The sequence below is a fragment of the Mastacembelus armatus genome, chromosome 14, assembly GCF_900324485.2.
Source record: "Mastacembelus armatus chromosome 14, fMasArm1.2, whole genome shotgun sequence".
In the NCBI taxonomy this organism is placed as follows: domain Eukaryota; kingdom Metazoa; phylum Chordata; class Actinopteri; order Synbranchiformes; family Mastacembelidae; genus Mastacembelus; species Mastacembelus armatus.
In genome coordinates this window covers 11,628,134-11,646,778 of record NC_046646.1, presented here as the reverse complement: position 1 = coordinate 11,646,778, position 18,645 = coordinate 11,628,134, and the positions used below count along the sequence as shown (strand labels likewise).

At 39.5% G+C, this 18,645-nt stretch overlaps 1 protein-coding gene across 7 annotated transcripts in view; it reads left to right on the top strand.

Moving 5' to 3' along the window:
• The window catches only part of LOC113142532 (ryanodine receptor 1-like), a 43,900-nt gene that overhangs the window by 14,166 nt on the left and 11,089 nt on the right, over nucleotides 1-18,645 (top strand). For 2 of the 7 annotated variants that reach the window (XM_026327560.1, XM_026327561.1), the window contains exons 39-86: nucleotides 218-329; nucleotides 454-597; nucleotides 1,001-1,274; nucleotides 1,380-1,494; nucleotides 1,644-1,776; nucleotides 1,871-1,965; nucleotides 2,041-2,176; nucleotides 2,283-2,469; nucleotides 2,558-2,669; nucleotides 2,776-2,896; nucleotides 3,102-3,271; nucleotides 3,389-3,609; nucleotides 3,700-3,790; nucleotides 3,877-4,017; nucleotides 4,093-4,256; nucleotides 4,344-4,422; nucleotides 4,664-4,753; nucleotides 4,843-4,983; nucleotides 5,078-5,155; nucleotides 5,235-5,310; nucleotides 5,410-5,533; nucleotides 6,340-6,455; nucleotides 6,576-6,643; nucleotides 6,726-6,847; nucleotides 6,952-7,001; nucleotides 7,218-7,278; nucleotides 7,373-7,499; nucleotides 7,624-7,735; nucleotides 7,826-7,907; nucleotides 8,012-8,142; nucleotides 8,235-8,555; nucleotides 8,637-8,877; nucleotides 8,973-9,060; nucleotides 9,150-9,242; nucleotides 9,668-9,682; nucleotides 12,337-12,507; nucleotides 12,669-12,728; nucleotides 12,850-12,984; nucleotides 13,347-13,459; nucleotides 13,595-13,691; nucleotides 13,778-13,887; nucleotides 13,993-14,044; nucleotides 14,149-14,223; nucleotides 16,788-16,887; nucleotides 17,000-17,079; nucleotides 17,169-17,245; nucleotides 17,331-17,404; nucleotides 18,200-18,217. In XM_026327560.1, the coding sequence (XP_026183345.1) occupies nucleotides 218-329; nucleotides 454-597; nucleotides 1,001-1,274; nucleotides 1,380-1,494; nucleotides 1,644-1,776; nucleotides 1,871-1,965; nucleotides 2,041-2,176; nucleotides 2,283-2,469; nucleotides 2,558-2,669; nucleotides 2,776-2,896; nucleotides 3,102-3,271; nucleotides 3,389-3,609; nucleotides 3,700-3,790; nucleotides 3,877-4,017; nucleotides 4,093-4,256; nucleotides 4,344-4,422; nucleotides 4,664-4,753; nucleotides 4,843-4,983; nucleotides 5,078-5,155; nucleotides 5,235-5,310; nucleotides 5,410-5,533; nucleotides 6,340-6,455; nucleotides 6,576-6,643; nucleotides 6,726-6,847; nucleotides 6,952-7,001; nucleotides 7,218-7,278; nucleotides 7,373-7,499; nucleotides 7,624-7,735; nucleotides 7,826-7,907; nucleotides 8,012-8,142; nucleotides 8,235-8,555; nucleotides 8,637-8,877; nucleotides 8,973-9,060; nucleotides 9,150-9,242; nucleotides 9,668-9,682; nucleotides 12,337-12,507; nucleotides 12,669-12,728; nucleotides 12,850-12,984; nucleotides 13,347-13,459; nucleotides 13,595-13,691; nucleotides 13,778-13,887; nucleotides 13,993-14,044; nucleotides 14,149-14,223; nucleotides 16,788-16,887; nucleotides 17,000-17,079; nucleotides 17,169-17,245; nucleotides 17,331-17,404; nucleotides 18,200-18,217 (5,593 nt within the window). The remainder of the gene's footprint in view (nucleotides 1-217; nucleotides 330-453; nucleotides 598-1,000; nucleotides 1,275-1,379; nucleotides 1,495-1,643; nucleotides 1,777-1,870; nucleotides 1,966-2,040; nucleotides 2,177-2,282; nucleotides 2,470-2,557; nucleotides 2,670-2,775; nucleotides 2,897-3,101; nucleotides 3,272-3,388; nucleotides 3,610-3,699; nucleotides 3,791-3,876; nucleotides 4,018-4,092; nucleotides 4,257-4,343; nucleotides 4,423-4,663; nucleotides 4,754-4,842; nucleotides 4,984-5,077; nucleotides 5,156-5,234; nucleotides 5,311-5,409; nucleotides 5,534-6,339; nucleotides 6,456-6,575; nucleotides 6,644-6,725; nucleotides 6,848-6,951; nucleotides 7,002-7,217; nucleotides 7,279-7,372; nucleotides 7,500-7,623; nucleotides 7,736-7,825; nucleotides 7,908-8,011; nucleotides 8,143-8,234; nucleotides 8,556-8,636; nucleotides 8,878-8,972; nucleotides 9,061-9,149; nucleotides 9,243-9,667; nucleotides 9,683-12,336; nucleotides 12,508-12,668; nucleotides 12,729-12,849; nucleotides 12,985-13,346; nucleotides 13,460-13,594; nucleotides 13,692-13,777; nucleotides 13,888-13,992; nucleotides 14,045-14,148; nucleotides 14,224-16,787; nucleotides 16,888-16,999; nucleotides 17,080-17,168; nucleotides 17,246-17,330; nucleotides 17,405-18,199; nucleotides 18,218-18,645) is intronic. The other 5 variants (XM_026327565.1, XM_026327562.1, XM_026327564.1 and 2 more) reach the window with 3 other exon arrangements.

The window sequence follows — 18,645 nt, the reverse complement described above, 5'->3', positions numbered from 1 at the left end:
TGCTCTACTAACAAAAATCTCAAACAGTCTTCTATTTTGTTCTGGTGGAAAACTGGTCAGACTCTAGATGAGACAATATCTACTTTATTGGAACTGCTTTAAAATTTACTATAGTGCATAGTTTAGGTGCTTAAGTAGAAACTATTGAGTAAACATTAATTGAAGAAAATAAAACTGAAAAAAATACTAGCTTGTCATTTTTCTTACTATTGTATAGGTCAACATGCTCATGAACTTCAAGAACTGTGCTGAGGATGAAGAGTGCCCTATTCCTGACGAGGTCCGCGAATCTCTGCAGGCTTTTCACAATGCTCTGCTGGCACACTGTGGTCAGTGTTCATTTACTGCAACATGTCTAGCAACGTCAGAGTTTAAACCTACTCAGGCAGGTTTAGATGTACGTTAGAATACGTTATGTTTTATCTCGTGTGTCTTCTAACACGTCACTCTTAGGTGTTCATATTGAGGAAGAAGAACGAGAAGAAGAAGTGGATAATTCTCTCCGTGGACGACTGCTTCGTTTGTTGGAAAAGGTGAAAAAACTGCGCGAGAAGAAGGTAGAGGTGGAGCCTGAGCCACAGGAAGATAAAAAACCAAGTGAGCCATGCATGTCACTTATCGTTGTAATAAAACTTTATCTTTTGTAGCTCAACATTGGTCTCGAGAAAACTGAAGCACTTTACTTTGTAAGTGATCAGACACAAAGAATATCAGAAATAGGAATTTGAATCCTAAAAGAACTGAAACTATATGATTCAAACTCACAAAGAACACACAGCAGTAACAACTTATTTAGTTAAGTACCATAATGGTAGCTTCAGCTTCGTTTACTTTTTAGGAACTACACTCAATGGCAAACAAATGTCAGCTACTATTCATGTGCCCTTCCCAAGACCTGTTCTGTGTCATACGTAGAGAATTTATCAAACATTTATAGCTGTTTTTTTATTCTCTAGTATCTTTTGTGTTATTTCTTAACCCACTGTCTTCTGTTCGCCAGGCACATTGCAAGAGCTGATTTCCCATACTATGATCCACTGGGCTCAGGAGTCTTTTATCCAAAACCCTGAGCTTGTGCGCTTGATGTTCAGCCTCCTTCACAGGCAGTATGACGGGCTGGGCGAGCTCACGCGTGCCCTTCCAAAGGCCTACACCATCAATGCGGTGTCGATTCAGGACACCATGGACCTGCTGGAGTGTTTGGGCCAGATTCGTTCTTTGCTGATTGTCCAGATGGGTCCAGAAGAGGAGAGGCTTATGATTCAAAGCATCGGGTTAATATAAGATTGAATTTACCTTTAATATCTTGTCTTGAAGTAGTTTTTTCATGATTGCATGTGGCTGAATTTAAATATTTACCTCATTTTTGTCTCACTTAGGAACATCATGAATAACAAGGTTTTTTATCAGCACCCCAACTTGATGCGAGCTCTGGGTATGCATGAAACTGTCATGGAGGTCATGGTTAATGTCCTGGGTGGTGGGGATTCGAAGGTATGTATATATTTTTTTGGTCCACACAATTGCATATATAGATACTTTACAGTTAGACCTTGCTTTGTACTACCACCAGGGAAGTAGATGACAGGACCAACCTTATAGGTCGCTTCACTTTTCATTTATAATATGGGTTCTTCCAACAGGAGATTCGATTCCCTCGAGTGGTGACAAACTGCTGCCGTTTTCTCTGCTATTTCTGTCGAATCAGTCGTCAAAATCAGCGCTCCATGTTTGACCACCTCAGCTATCTTCTCCAAAACAGTGGCATCGGTCTTGGTGATTGTCTTTGTTGAGTTCCAGCCTTGTTTTTGATGCTTTAGTCATGATGAGTGAACTGCGCTAAATCTTTACACTATGAACTGTTCTTCAGGAATGCGGGGCTCCACTCCTTTGGATGTGGCTGCTGCCTCTTGCATTGACAACAATGAGCTTGCTTTGGCTCTCCAAGAGCAGGACCTAGAAATGGTAAAATACAATCACTATGTAGAATACAAACATTGTGCAAATTCATCTTCACTTGTGTACAATGATATTTTCCAGGTGGTGAAATATTTAGCTGGATGTGGACTTCAGAGCTGTCCAATGCTACTGTCTAAAGGCTACCCTGACATTGGCTGGAATCCCTGTGGTGGAGAAAAATACCTCGACTTTCTCCGTTTTGCCGTATTTGTAAATGGTCTGTTTGTTAAACTTTCCTATACACTATTTATATTTATTTCTAATGCCCATATTGTTTATGTTTGTCTTTCTTATTAATAACAGTTTTTTTCCTTTTCCTCTAGGAGAGAGCGTAGAAGAGAATGCCAACGTGGTGGTGCGTCTCCTCATTCGCAGGCCTGAGTGCTTTGGTCCAGCCCTGAGAGGGGAAGGGGGTAATGGTCTGCTGGCTGCAATAGAGGAAGCCATCAAAATATCAGAGGACCCTGCGAGAGATGGTCCTAGTGTTAAGAAAGACAGACGGTTTCCCATGTATGTAATGAAGTGTCAGTGAGTGGATTATCTCCCCCAGTGTTACTGCAGCAGAAAGCTTAAGAACCACTCTCTGTTATTGTGGCAGGTTTGGAGGAGAGGAGCAGCATGAGGAGAACAGGGTGCACCTGGGAAATGCCATTATGTCCTTCTACTCTGCCCTGATTGACTTGCTGGGACGCTGTGCTCCGGAGATGCACGTAAGCTGATTAGTAATCTTATTGAAGAGGTTGAAAAAAATTGAAATATCCAGAAATCGGAAATTTAATTGAAACCATTTTAATATAAAAACGTTTGTCTCTACAGTTGATTCAGGCTGGTAAGGGTGAGGCTCTGAGGATCAGGGCCATTCTGAGGTCTTTGGTCCCTATTGAGGATCTTGTAGGGGTCATCAGCCTTCCTGTTCAGATTCCATCCTTCGGAAAAGGTAAATACTTCAGAGACCATAATAAATTTATAAAGTCAGGTGGCTTTCATCGGTGTTTATTCATTTAATGACAGAATGCTGTCAGTATCCTAAAGGTTTAACTACATAAATTCAACTATATGCTGAAAACCTATCTGCCATCAGATCACTTCTGTTCATCTTAATATCATTTTAATATTTTTCTCCAAACTTGTTTTGTGCCTAGATAACAGCATCATAGAGCCAAAGATGTCAGCTAGTTTTGTGCCAGATCATAAGGCTCCCATGGTCCTGTTCCTGGACAGAGTGTACGGTATTGACAACCAGGATTTCCTGCTCCATGTCCTGGAGGTGGGCTTCCTGCCTGACATGAGGGCTGCTGCCTCTCTGGACACGGTAAGCAACAATTTTCTACCATCAAACTGTACCATATATGGTCCTTGGAAAAACTGCATAGCAGGATTTTAAACTTTTAGTTGGACTGAATTCACTGGTAGAATTTCTCTCCAACAGGTTGCTTTCAGCACCACAGAGATGGCCCTAGCTTTGAACCGTTACCTGTGTTCTGCTGTGCTGCCTCTCATCACCAAGTGTGCCCCACTCTTTGCTGGCAGTGACCACCGAGCCATTATGATTGACTCCATGCTGCACACAATCTACCGACTGTCTCGTGGACGAGCCTTCACAAAAGCTCAAAGAGACATCATAGAAGAGTGCCTCATGGCTTTGTGCAAGTGAGTTTTAACCTCATGGCAAACTTTTCATGTTGTTTTATTTTGCTGGGGTCATAATTTAAATTAACTTTTAACTTATCTTTCTTTCAGACATTTACGCCCATCCATGCTTCAGCACCTACTGAGGCGACTGGTGTTTGATGTGCCCATTCTCAATGAATATGCCAAAATGCCACTAAAGGTACAAGGATGTTTAAATATTTTAAAACTAGCTTTTTCTTTCAGTGGAGGTGTTCTTTGATTTATTTAATTTTTTGCATACTGCAGCTTTTAACCAATCACTATGAGCGTTGTTGGAAATATTACTGTCTCCCTAATGGCTGGGCCAACTTTGGAGTGGCATCAGAAGAGGAGCTGCATCTGACACGCAAATTGTTTTGGGGGATTTTTGAATCACTAGCACACAAGGTGAATATCCTAATAATTTTTTTTATTATATTAGATGGTGTATAGGTATATTATATCTTGTTGTTCTGATTCCAGAAATTTGATGCTGATATTTTCAAAATGTCAATGCCATGCCTCTGTGCCATTGCTGGAGCCATTCCCCCTGACTATGTAGATGCCAGCTACTCCTCCAAAACAGAGAAAAAGGCATCTGTAGATGCAGAGGGAAACTTTGATCCTAAACCAGTAGATACCACAAAGTAAGTTGATTTTGCTATAACGCCTTTCAAGACATAAATATCTCAGTAAAATAATTAAAACTACTCTGATTGTTTCTCTACCCACAGCACAATCATCCCCGAGAGACTTGATCCCTTTATCAATAAATATGCGGAATATACACACGACAAATGGGCCTTTGAAAAGGTAAAGGTTTTATTTTTCACCTAATGGCATATTTACTGTAAATCATATTTATGATTTTTCAAATTCAGCAGCAACATTTTTTAATAGTTTGCTCACAGTATCTTTGCATTATGCATCGGAAAGCATAGGATTATTGTGAAATGACTACAGACTCAAAGCAAGATATGTGAAAAATGAAAGTCATTATATTTGTATGCATAAATGAGCTGTAATACATATCTTATATGCATGCATGTTTCAGATCCAGAATAACTGGTCATATGGTGAGGTGCTGGATGAAAATGCAAAAACTCATCCTATGCTCAGACCATACAAAACCTTCTCTGAAAAGGTAGGTGCCGAGTCACACTGTACATCTAATCTTCCTGTACTTCTACTTCATCTGTCTCACTGTGATCACACTGACATTTCTTTTGGCAGGACAAAGAAATCTACCGTTGGCCAATTAAAGAGTCAATCAAAGCCATGCTTGCATGGGAGTGGAACTTAGATAAAGCTAGAGAGGAAGAAGAGACAGAGAAGAAGAAGGCAGCCGCCCGAAAAATCTCACAGACTGCTCAAGTATGAAGCAGCTCAATGAATATTTTTACACTTAAAAATGTTATTGCAGCAATATTGTTCATTGTCTTTATAATGGTGACTCTTCATGTTCAAGGCAACTTACGACCCGAGCCATGGATACAGTCCACAGCCTATTGATATCTCACACATGGCGCTTTCAAGAGATCTCCAGGTATGTCATTAAATGTTTGAAGCATATGTGCTACAATTTAAAAATCTGCTGGGTATTCAAGGTTTATACCTGTTTACAGTCTATGGCAGAACAACTGGCAGAAAATTATCATAACACATGGGGACGGAAAAAGAAGTTAGAGCTGCAAGCCAAAGGTAGATTTTATGCAAATTTTTAAAGGCGAGAACTTGGACATTTTCGGAAATGAGAGATTTGGCTTTCCAGGAATTTTTGTTTTGCTTCTGTTTGTGTAGGAGGTGGAACACATCCTCTCCTGGTGCCCTATGATACTCTGACGGCAAAAGAAAAGGCAAGAGATAGAGAGAAGGCTTATGAACTGCTCAAGTTCCTACAACTTAATGGATATGCTGTGACAAGGTAATAATGCAATTTTTATGCAAAGTTAGAAGAAAAAGGTATCATACTATTAAAAATCATCATCATCATCATCATCATCATTTATTTATTATATTATATTTATTCTGCTAACATGGTGTTTTTTTTGTATTAATGAACATAAAAACTAGGCCCTGGTTGGTCCTAAAACAAATGCTTTATTTCAAAAAATATATAAAACATACAGAACATCAAAGAATAACAGAAACACAGTAACCACACGACTTTTATTTTGTTTATTTTTTTAACTTTACGTTTTTTTGCATGGTGTATTAGTGGTTAGCACTATTGCCTCACAGCAAGAAGGTTCCTGGTTTGAAACCCAGCAGGGACCTTTCTGTGTGGAGTTTGCATGTTCTCCCTGTGCCTGTTTGGGTTTTCTCCAGGTACTCTGGTTTCCTCCCACAGTCCAAAAACATGTATGTCAGGTTGATTGGTGACTCTAAATTGCCCATAGGAGTGAGTGTGAGTGTGTGAGGTTGTTTGTCTCTATGTGGCCCTGTGATGGACTGGGTACCTGTCCAGGGTGGACCCCTGCCTTTCACCCAAAGAGAGCTGGGATAGGCTCCAGCAGATCCTGGTGACCCTGGTTTGGAATAAGCCGATATAGATAATGGATGGATGGATGTTTTGTTGTGGTTATTTGTATGTAAGTGGAGCAGTATTTAGTACTTTCATCCAAAAATTCTGTTTTACGATGTGGCACAGATAATCATGGTGGGAAATCTTCAATTTCATTTAAAAAAAGTAGAAATTCTTAAACTCTGCTTCTACTTCTGCTACTTTAGAGGTCTGAAAGATATGGAGTCTGACATCTCATCCATCGAGAAGAGATTTGCTTATGGTTTCCTACAGAAGCTATTGAAATGGATGGAAATTGCCCAAGAATTCATCGCTCATCTTGGTACTGTGGCGTCAAGGATGAAGAACAGATAACTGCAACATCTGATAGAATTACTGTATATTAAGAGAAGATCATTGTTGCCAATGTTACTGTGACACTATCATGCAATGTGCTTTACAGAGGCTGTGGTGAGCAGTGGACGAGTGGAAAAGTCTCCTCATGAGCAGGAAATCAAATTCTTTGCTAAGGTGGGACTTGTGCAAAGTGTAAAGTTTCGAAGACACAACTTGTCTCCATTACTGGACTAAATGTGAAAACTCTCTCTCTCAGATCTTGATGCCTCTAATCAACCAGTATTTCAAAAACCACTGTCTCTACTTTTTGTCAACACCTGCAAAAGTTCTGGGTAGTGGTGGCCATTCTTCAAATAAAGAGAAGGAGATGATTGCAAGGTGATTTCTCATAACAGTGGTAGTATTTGTTTTCATACTTTCTACCTGTTATTAGCATTTTCTTCCATTTTCCTTTTATTCTTTTCTTTTCTTTCTTATCATAGTATCTTCTGTAAAATGTCTGCCCTGGTGAGACACAGAGTTTCTCTCTTTGGTAAGATGCCACGTTCTTAGCATCAATCTTTCTAAATATTTCCACTCTTTCCTGTGTTTCTCATATGTTGATTGTATTATGTTGGGTGTACTGTATGCTTTGTTCATCATACAGAGTAAGTTATGTTACTTTTTATTAATATATGTGTAAATATGTATGTATAGTAGGGCTTCTATGAAAGACCTCATAACAGCCAAACTGTATTTGCTTGTGCAGGAACTGATGCTCCAGCAATTGTTAACTGTCTTCACATTTTGGCACGGTCATTGGATGCAAGGTTTAGTATTTTTGACATTTTCTCATAAGATGACAGACGAGCATGCTTTTGTTGTGCATTTGTTTTTCATGATATTATTTGTTTACTTTATTAGGACAGTGATGAAATCAGGGCCTGAGATTGTGAAAGCAGGGCTGCGTTCGTTCTTCGAGAGTGCTGCTGATGATATAGAGAAGATGGTAGAAAACCTTAAACTGGGCAAAGTATCCAAAGGCAACCAGGCAAGAGAAATAAATAATACGAAATGGCCGTACACATATTGCTGTTCCTGATTGTGCTAAATTATACATTAAATATTTGACCCTAAGTTTAGTTCATGATCATTTCTGCTTCTCTCCTTTAAAGCAAGTTAAAGGTGTGTCCCAGAACATTAACTACACTACCATCGCCCTGCTCCCAGTGCTGACCTCCCTGTTCGATCACATTGCTCAACACCAGTTTGGAGATGATGTCATCTGTGGGTACTTTCAGTACAATTTCTGATTCCACATAGTGTTTTTAGATTAATACATTTTGACACTGGTGTGCCTTTTGCTGTTGCTTGCAGTGGATGATCTACAGATGTCATGCTATCGCATCATGTGTAGCATCTACTCCCTAGGGACTGTCAAGAATCCACATGTTGAGAGGTAAGTCCATATATGTTTACATTAGAGTGTTTCATGTGAAAAGTCTTCTAAAGCAGTTTGGAAGCACACACTTTGGAGCATTTATTATGCCTTTACATTTTCAGGCAGAGGCCAGCTCTTGGAGAGTGTTTGGCTCACCTTGCAGCAGCCATGCCAGTGGCCTACTTAGAGCCCCATCTAAATGAATTCAATGCTTTCTCCGTTTACACAACAAAGACACCCAGGGAAAGAGCCAGTGAGTCTATTACCTTTTTGTCAGATTAGTTTCCTGTCCAAAAAAATATGGATTCTGATTTTTTTTTCACCACTTCTTTGGAAATGCCAAAGTTTTGGGCCTTCCAAGTGAGGTCCATGAGCTATGCCTAGACATCCCAGAGCTCGATGTTCTGCTAAAGGATATCGGGGACTTAGCGGAATCAGGGGCTCGTTATACTGAGATGCCTCATGTGATTGAAATCACTCTGCCCATGCTGTGTAACTACCTGCTTCGTTGGTGGGAGAGAGGACCTGAAAACTTCCCTGAGATGGAGGGCCGGCTCTGCACTGAGGTCACATCAGAACAACTGAATCAGCTTCTGGGCAGCATTATGAAAATCGTAGTCAACAACTTGGGTATTGATGAGGCTTCTTGGATGAAGAGGTTGGCTGGTGAGCACTGTTTTAAGCTCTACTAGTCTACAACGCTATGTGTTTGGTACAAATGAGATGATCAGGTGTTTTCTCTCCTAGTGTTTTCACAGCCTATTGTCAGCAGGGCAAAGCCGGAAATGCTTAAGTCCCATTTTATCCCAACAATGGAGAAGCTGAAGAAACGCACTTCAAAGGTGGTTGCTGAAGAGGACCATTTACGGATGGAGGGGAAATCAGAGGGGGATGAAGAGGACGGCACTATACGTGATGAGTTTGCTGTTCTCTGCAGAGATTTGTATGCCCTCTATCCACTCCTTATTCGCTACGTCGACAACAACAGGTATGGTAAAGTTACAGGCATCAAAATATTCAAACTTTGAATCCAGCCTATGACTAAGAGTACTTTCACATATTGTGTAATTTATTCTGCTACAGGGCAAGGTGGCTGACCTGTCCTGACCCAGATGCAGAAGAGCTCTTCCGAATGGTTGGAGAAGTTTTTATTTTCTGGTCCAAGTCTCATGTGAGTGCGTTCACTTGGCCTTTGAATGCAGCCATTTGTAGCCACACACATCCTTTACGGTATGTTTCTTGTTTCTCTCTCTTTCGTAGAACTTCAAGCGAGAGGAACAGAACTTTGTGGTGATGAATGAGATCAATAACATGTCATTTCTCACAGCTGATAGCAAGAGCAAAATGAGCAAGGTGAGTTAGTGAAAGGCTGAAGCGAGGCTGGTGTAGCGTCAGGCCTCAAAACAGGAAGCTGATTTAAAAAGTCTTTAGAATTAGAAAATAACTTTGTGTTTCTTTCCGTGTGCCTTCATTTTTTTTATCATGATTTTAAGATTTTATTACCTTACCCACTATTTTCAGCCAGCTTAAATGGTAATTTTTTACAACCCTATTATTTTATCTTTGTTATGGATTTATGAAAGTCAAAATATTGTATCACTGCTTATAATCCAAACTAAGACATAGAGGCACTTATGCACCATCTTTACCAGGTACCAAAGCCTGCCATGACATTTGATTTGAATTCGCAATCCTGAGAGCAACAGCAGTTGTGTTAACAATATTCTCTCTTTGGCTGTCCTTTGTCCTCTTCTTTTGGGTTGCGGCTGGGTTTCCAGGGCGGGGACTCAGAGGTTAGACTTTGTTCCTGCACGATCGCTGTGCTGACCGCATGGCACCTCACTTTCGGGGAGCTTTTCATCAACCTCTCCAGCACACTGGCACATCTGATCCACATACACTTGTAAATACACAAGCACACTTTAGTGCTCATACGGCCGCACAGACACACACAAGACAAGACAAGACAAGACGTGTACATTCCATACAGAGCTACATAACCTGAAACAACTAGTTCAGTGACAGTGGCAAATGCTTTTTACATATATGCAGCTTTATCTTCTTAGCCATGGATAATTTGCAGTTTGCTGTGAGTGGTACAACACTCAGTTGAGAATTTGTGATTGCTATAAATACAGAGTTATTTATATTAATAGAACATGAAAATCCTAGGCAGAGGTTTCTTCAAAGGCGCAGCTGAGCGTGGATCCACTTACACTGTCACTGGTACTGCTGTACCATGGTGTGTGAACTTCAGCATGTGTTCACTGACACACAGTCGTGAATTGGAACACTCCATACTTTACACCAAACTACTGATTTAGGTCTACACAGCCTTTAACTTGTGATACACAAGGAAAACTGGAATCGATATGCACTAGGAGAAACACCCACATTCTTCTCATAAAGGATCAATGGACAAAAGGGCAGACCCCGTCTGTGGGTCATCCCCAGTCCTGCCAGTGTGTGAGGGGGGGAGTCTGGAGGCGCTTGATGAAAGTACTCAACTGTAGAGTTGGGCTCATGGCACTGGGCTTTACATGAAACCCAGGGTGGCAGTGAGAGCACAGTGCCATCATCCTTTCACTGAGTTTGCTCTTTTTTGATTAGAAGTTGAGTTGGAGTCTTCTAGTATGTCTGTTGTTTCTTTTTGTTGGAGGATGGTTGACCTGTAGCTTTTGTAATGCGGCTTTTTGCCACTAGGGGATGATGTTAGTCTTCTCTGTGCTCTTTCTTCTTTTCTCCCTGGAAATGCCATGGCACAACATGGTTTACTTTCATTTACACTCCCTAGTATCCACATTAACACATAACATGATGCTTAACATCACTGAAGCAAATTTCTTAAAACATTTGTTGGGTTCTGTCTTTATAATGTGCTCAAAATGCCCAAGAACCTAACCATTGCAGTAATACACACTTGTCTAAAATATTACTCTGAAATGCTTTGCAACCTGTTTCTTCTAAACTAGTCTTCCATAACACACTTGCATTTGAAACAGGGGCTGATAGTACTTCAGTTTGTACTTCTGACTCTGATAGTATTTGTTATTTTACTTGAGTAGGGGATGTAGGACCTCTCAAATATATACATATCTCACAGTAACTCACCGACAAGCACTTATCATGAAAAGAGGAAACTGGGAAACTGGTTCTTCTGTTTGCTTTTCCATGTCAGCCTTAATATATGTGTTTAAATCGAGAAAAACAAAAGAAAAGTCTACCTGTAAAAATCTAGCTATTGTTTCCAAAAGACAAGCTAAGGGCTTACACACCAGAGCCATTGTCAATAACACCAAAGCAACTGACTTTGAATTTTGTACGTTATTTGTATTAGGTGCTACTAGTACTTTCTAGGAGCAATATGTGTACTATCTGAGTAGTATCAATATCACTCACCAATACAGTGAGCAAATCTCCATGTTCTCAGTTTGTCCAGTGCATAACACATTTTTCTATCAGGTGGTTATTGTCTAGATCTGTAATTCATACTATGGCTCATATTGAAGTAATAATAATAATAATAAATTAAACATTCATGTTACAAAATACATTCACATATTCTATGTTCTTACGTACATTGGCACATCTTGGAGGACTCCAGAAAGAGCAGGTGTTCGGGACTTGATCACAGGGGCATATTCCATAGACAGTTTTTCATAAGGTGTGTGATTTTACCAGCCTGCTACTAATAAGTCTAACCCTGAGAGTTTTACTGTATATTTTATCATAATATTTTAATCTTTCACCAATGGCTGCTGTTTTTACAAAATTTAACTTGAACATAAGAGTTTGCTTTAGTTACTTATCCTATCCATGGAATGCTGAATGTGTTGTCACTTGATTCAAATTTATTTTCTTTTGCATGTTTTATTTATAATGCAATTTCACTGACTTGACTTCTTTTAAGCCCATTCCCTGTCTCAAAGCCAGCTATATCCCCACTTTGCCCTGACATTTTCACTATACCCTCTACTTACCAGTCTGAGCTCAGAGAAACATTGATTTTTGTAGTTGGGGAATCACAGGATGTACACATTCATTGTGGGCAGTTACTTTATTTTCTTTTGTTTTACATATTGAAGATAGTAACATGTTAGAATCCACAATGACTGTAGATGGGCATTTCTAAATAGAGAGGTCTGCAGTTCTTGCATAATAAAGGGCTTGCAGGACAGTGTAGTGCTCAGTCATTACAGATGTAGCTAGCATCATCTGTTGTCATGAATTTGTATGAATGCTGCATCTTTTGCTGTAGTGGTTTCCCAGTTATTTTAGTATTATAGGAAAAAAGTTCATTCCTAATGTGGGCTTATATCCGTGAGGCACTTGATCAGAACTGTAAAGCATTTGATACAAAGCAGTGTTATTAATTGTGGTGTCATACGACTCTGTCATTTTATGAGATACTGTGAATGCTTTTTGCTTTGTTTTCCCCTTTTCCCAGGGTGGTGGCTCAGATACCGAGCGTACCAAGAAGAAGAGACGTGGAGATCGTTACTCAGTGCAGACGTCACTTATTGTGGCTGCCTTGAAAAAGATGCTCCCTATAGGCCTCAACATGTGCTCTCCTGCCGATCAGGAGCTTATCAACTTGGCCAAGATCCGATACTCTTTGGTAGTTTTTTCTTTTTTAATTTGATTTTGATTCTACTTAACATTTATCGTCTGATTTGTACCATGATAATTGCCACAATGTAGTAACATAGCATAAACTCTTTACCTCCCAAACCATTAGGATCTTAGGAGGACAATGAATGATAACCTTTTACTTTACAGAGAGACACAGATGAAGAAGTAAGAGAGTTCTTGCAGAACAATCTACATCTACAGGGCAAGGTATAGTTTCTGGGCTATTAGTCCTGTAGTGTTGTATGTACTCTCAAGGAATCTGTTATGTTATAATAGATAAAAAAATAAAAAAAATGAAGTCTCAGAGGACTCTCTGTGTTGTGTAAAGGTGGACAACCCATCCATGCGCTGGCAGATGGCCCTGTACAAGGAAATGGCAGGGAAGGCTGAAGATGCTGACGCTCCTGTGAAAGTGGTCAAGAGAGTGCAGGAGGTTTCTGCTGTTCTCTATCACCTTGAACTGGTGAGTGGCTATTCTCAGCCATACCATCTGTCTCCAACACAGAGTATGAGAAATGACTACTAATATAGATGGAAAAAGTTTTGAATGATAAGATTTTACTCAACTAATTTTAAACTTGATGTACATAGTTGTGTGTATGTGAAAACAATAAGAAAATATTGTTTTAATTCAGTAGAAAAGAACATGTAGTAGAAATGTTAAAGTCACTACTGAAACCTCTGTTATTAATGAGGTGTAATCCATTTGTTTCCAGACAACAAATCAAAAGTGAAGATCAGCAAATCTTAACTTCAGTTTTTAAAAATCTGATGTAGTACCCTTTTGCTCAAAATATTTGCCAATAACGACCTTCTCTGGTATAGACGGAGCACCCGTTTAAGTCAAAGAAGATGGTGTGGCACAAACTGTTATCCAAGCAGAGACGCAGGGCCGTGGTGGCTTGCTTTAGGATGACACCACTGTACAACATCCCACGGTGAGAGAGCTACATCTTATGGCAGAAGTCAAGTGTACAGGATGGGACATGCACAGAAGAAGTCATGCACATGTACTGTATGTGCACATGTGCTGTATGTTAATGTCAACTTATTTTTCGTTGTTTGCATTCCAGGCACAGAGCTTCAAACATGTTCCTCGAGGGATACAAACGCAACTGGATTCACACTGAGGGTTATTCATTTGAAGACAGGATGATCGATGACTTATCTGTGAGTGTCATCTCACATCTGTTTCACCTGCAATTGTTTTTTTCTAATGTGCAATTACCCACCCTTCCTTTCCCTGTACATCCCAGAAAGCAATGGAGCAAGAGGAAGCTGATGACGAAGAGGAGAAAGAAACAAAGCCAGATCCTCTCCACCAGCTTATTCTGCATTTCAGCCGTACTGCTCTGACAGAAAAGAGGTTAGACAGGGCCTCACTGACATCATACGACGCAGAAATACAGCAGAGTAGTGGGCAACACATTATTCCTAACTCACCAACTGTCTTCCCTTGTTCTTGTTTCAGTAAACTTGATACAGATCATCTTTATATGGCATATGCAGATATTATGGCAAAGGTGAGTCACTGCCGAAGGTTTTGGCTATGAGTTGAAGTTTGATATATGCATAATGTACCTTTAAATGCAAATTTTTGTTTCCCTTTATCTTTCCATTTATTTAGAGTTGCCATATTGGTGAGGAAGAAGAATGGGGAGAGGAAATGGTGGAGAATGCTGAGGATGAGATGTCCTTTGAGGTGCGACAGTCAGAACTGGTAATGGGCGGCCAGGGGCTAGGGACCAGGAACACAGTGGAGCGGTAGCTCTCAAAGCATTGAGTGACCTCATCATCAGAGCATTACTTCACAACCACATCACTCTCTCTGTCTTTGTTTTGTCTCGTTAATTGTGTTTGCATTGAATGTTGCGCTTCATTCATTGTCAGCTGCTTGATTTAGATAATCAAAAATCCAATCCAGATGTTTTTCACTTATACTGTACCTACGCTAATTTGTCAAGTCCCACTGCAACTTAAAACTGCAAGTCATTGTGTTTCAATTTCAACAAGCACTGCAATTATTTCACTGCTGGTTCTAGTTCCACCTTTTTGTGCCTTGAGTCTGGATTGGGTCTAATTAGTTTAAATGAAATCAATCAATGTAGATTAATTAAATAAAATTAACATCAACAATTATAACAATGATAATCAAACTAATATTCATGATACTAATAGTAAGTACATTTTTATTTGGACAAATGACTTTGAACGAAGTTTTAAAAATCAAGTTTTAAAAATCAATGTGAAAAGAAAAATGTCACTAGGAAGATTTCTTACTGCACAGTTATTCTACCACACTGTTTGACAGTGTCTGGCAGTTTCCATTTACACTTTATGGTTTACTTTGAAAAACAACACCAGCTATCACTGTGCAAACCCTTAGTACATTCCTTATGTAAGGTTTATGAGTCTCAGACTCAGTTCTTATTGATATAGCCAGTGTTGACTACACTGTTTGTAGCAACTGTAGCTGAACTATTAAACAACTCTTTTGTTTGTTTGTGTCTAAACAAATATTGTCACTATAAACTACTAAAACATATTTAAATAATCTAAAATCCCCTCAAAGCATGAGAGCTTAAATCAAACTGGGGAGTTAGACATGCTAAAATAAACTATATTGGATGTGTTTTTAAAGGCCATTCAAATTCAAATCTCTACTGAAAATGATTGTGAATATGATTTAACACAAACTCAGTGGCTAGTGATGTCATCCTCCCAGTTTATATAGCTGTCCCATTTGTCTTTATTTCTGTCTCTCTTGCCATTGTTCCATGTAATCCCCTCAGACCATAATAACACCAGTCTTTATTAACTGAATGTTACTGATCAGTGTTCCCTTCCCAACTCACATAGCATACTGACAGACTACAGTAAAAGCCAGTGTAGAACATGCAGCATTAAAATATATATTCATACACACAGTAGAAGTGTTCAAAGTTAATTCACATGCATCATATAGTGTATAAGTCAGATTTCAGTAGATAGTCAGGGACTGTAGTGTAGGCCAACTGCACAACACATAGTGGGTAGAGCATGGCCAGGCACATGTGGATAGGTGGGAGGGGGGTTGGACTTGAGAAGGGAGGGAGGGGAGGGGAGGGGAGGGGAGGGGGGCGGAGTGTTTTAGGGTCAGGGTGTGGGATGCTACAAGTTGACTGGTGATGTATGTCAGAGGAATGTTAGTTTGTCCTCTGATTTCAGAGGACAGGCATTTTATTTCCAGTTGGCTCAATGTTATAAATGTAAAATTTTGTGTTAGCACACATGGCAACAAAAGGCCATTCAGAGCCAAAGCGGTGTTTCAGGTGGCCACACCGTCCCGCAGATCTTGGAAGCTAAGTGGGGTCAAGCCTGGTTAGTAGTTGGATGGCAGCCCACCTTGGAAGACCAGGGCCCGTTAGCCTCAGCCACTGAGGTTGCACGAGCTGTTGTGGTCTTAGTGTCAGTCCCAGGCCTGAGTAAATAAGGAGGGCAGGAAAGGCATCCAGCATCAATATTTGTTCCAAATTAATCATGTGAATCAATGAATCCACTAAAGAGCCAGAACGATGTTCTAGGGTATTTTAATATTTCAAAGGAAAATGCATACTATTATGAAATCCAAAGAAATATCTCTGATCCAGAGGGATTACAGCTTCTGTCCAAAGTATCTTATTTGCTGAGCTGCTGCAACAAAGACACTTTGGAAAGCTGAATGGCTATAATGCTAAGCCAATGGGCCTGTTTCCTGTAGTCTAACGCTTGCTCCAGTCAGCAAACGTGAAGAAGTAGTGTTACAACTCCATGACTAATAAAATGAAGTGAGAGAGTGTTTGTGAGTCAGACAGGTATTTAAAATGGACAGTAACGAGCCCCAACGCAGATGCTTGTAAAAGACTATAATACTGTACATAGAAGAAAAGAAAAAAATCTGAAATTGATTTCATTAATAGGTAACTCACACAATGTAGAAGTTAATAGATAAATTCTCTTTAGAGTTCATGTTAAGCATAGATGTATAAAACCGTATGGACCGTTTGAGAAAAAAAGGGTAAGTTGATCAGACGGTAATGATGTGAAAAGTTAGGGACTTGAGTGAAAGGAGAGTGAATGTGAATTGAAATTAAAAATATAAATAGATAGAATGGACAACTTTTTTCTTTGAAACACCTGGAGTGTATTTGATCACGTTACTGACCTAAACGAGTCCAGACTATCTATTTAAATTCCCTGTGTAAAACAAACAGGACCAAATACTCATTGTGTTTCTGCCCACCACAGGAAAAAGAAATGGAGAAACAAAGGCTCCTGTACCAGCAGTCCAGACTTCATAACCGTGGTGCTGCAGAGATGGTCCTGCAAATGATCAGTGCCTGCAAAGGTAGTCATATTCCGTTTCAATGGTCAGCACAGGAGCATCTGCAACCCTGCCTGCCTTGTGATTCAATTTACCCTTTCCAAGTTTCTGACTTTGTGTTTTTGTCTTCCTGTAGGTGAGACTGGCCCCATGGTGTCTACAACCCTCAAACTGGGCATCTCTATCCTTAACGGAGGAAACAGTGAAGTTCAGCGGGTATGTATTCTGAAAACATACCCTTTGAATTTTGTCATTTTGATTGTAAAAGATAGCACCTATTTATAGACGATCCTTTTATTTGTCAGAAAATGCTGGAGTACCTGAAGGATAAGAAGGATGTAGGCTTCTTTTTAAGTGTCCAGGCATTGATGCAGACGTGCTGGTCAGTTATCTTTCACTGTAATAAATGATGACGTATCTCAGGTGTATATATTTGTAGAACGGGAATTAATTGATGTTCTCTGTAGTGTTCTGGATCTAAATGCCTTTGAGAGGCAGAACAAGGCAGAAGGACTGGGCATGGTGTCAGAGGAGGGCACTAGTAAGTCTCCATATGCTTCACCTTTTCACACCTAAAAGGGCCAGCAGACAAAACATCATCAGCTATTGTTTAATATTGACATGTAATAGATTATCTGCATCATTTGGGGGCAAAGTTTATATTGTTTAAATCACTTTTGTCACCCCTTTCATCACATAATAATGTAGTCAATCACCAGCAACAAGATATTATTAAAAGAAATTATTGACAATTCAACTTGAAAATATGTGAGTGCCAGCTGATCATTATTCACTGTAACTTTCAATCCAAATCAATTGATCCCTAGTCAACTGAGGTTTTCTATCGTTACTGTGAACAAGATTTTTTGCCTCATCATTAACATAGAAAATAAATTAATCAGTCAATATAAAACATGAATTATTAAATACATTTTAAAACATTCTGATCATCTATTAATTCATCTTCCTCTAAATGTTATCCATATGTAACATTTACTGTACATTTCTTACAGTAATTGAATGATTAGATTCCTAACATTAAATATTAATAATGCTTGGATAACTTAAGATCTTTTTATTTAGATTTAAATTAGTTCAGTTTTTTCCTTAGTATGTTGAGTAGTTTGACTTGTTGATTGAGCTACTGTTTTTCCATCTTTTGCCATCTAATTCTGGAGGATCATTTGAATTTCTTCCTGAATGAATTTGCCATGGAACATTGTTAATCTCCCCCTCCTCATCTCTTAGTCCTCTACTGTTGTCAACACACTGATCCTCTCTCCCTTCCCCACGATCACTGCCACCTCTCCCTTGTCCCTCCTTTCATGGTCCTCAGACTTGAACCTAGATCGGGGTAAATCATGTTTCTGTCCATCTCTGTTCTCTTGTTCCTCTTTCTCTTCCTCTGTCCCTCTTGCTCCATCACTTCTTTTTCTAACACTGAAATTCTAGAGAGGATTGGATGCCTCTGTCCATCTTTCATGATCATAGCTCGTCCCCTTCCTGTCACATTTCTTGTTCATTTCAAAAAGCAATGAATGGAATCTGGTCTTTTCTACAAGTGGAAAAATCCATTTCTCATTTCTCAACCTTCATTACTTCTTTTACATTTTTCAATCACAGAGAAACTTTTCTTATATATATATATTAAATTATAAGGAATAAACAGACACATGGCACATCCTTGAATGTATTGGCCAAAGAATGTCCCAGTCCCTTTTCTCTGACCTGTATATGTAGCACTGGATTCCTTTCAACATTTTGATGGACAATGCCCCAACC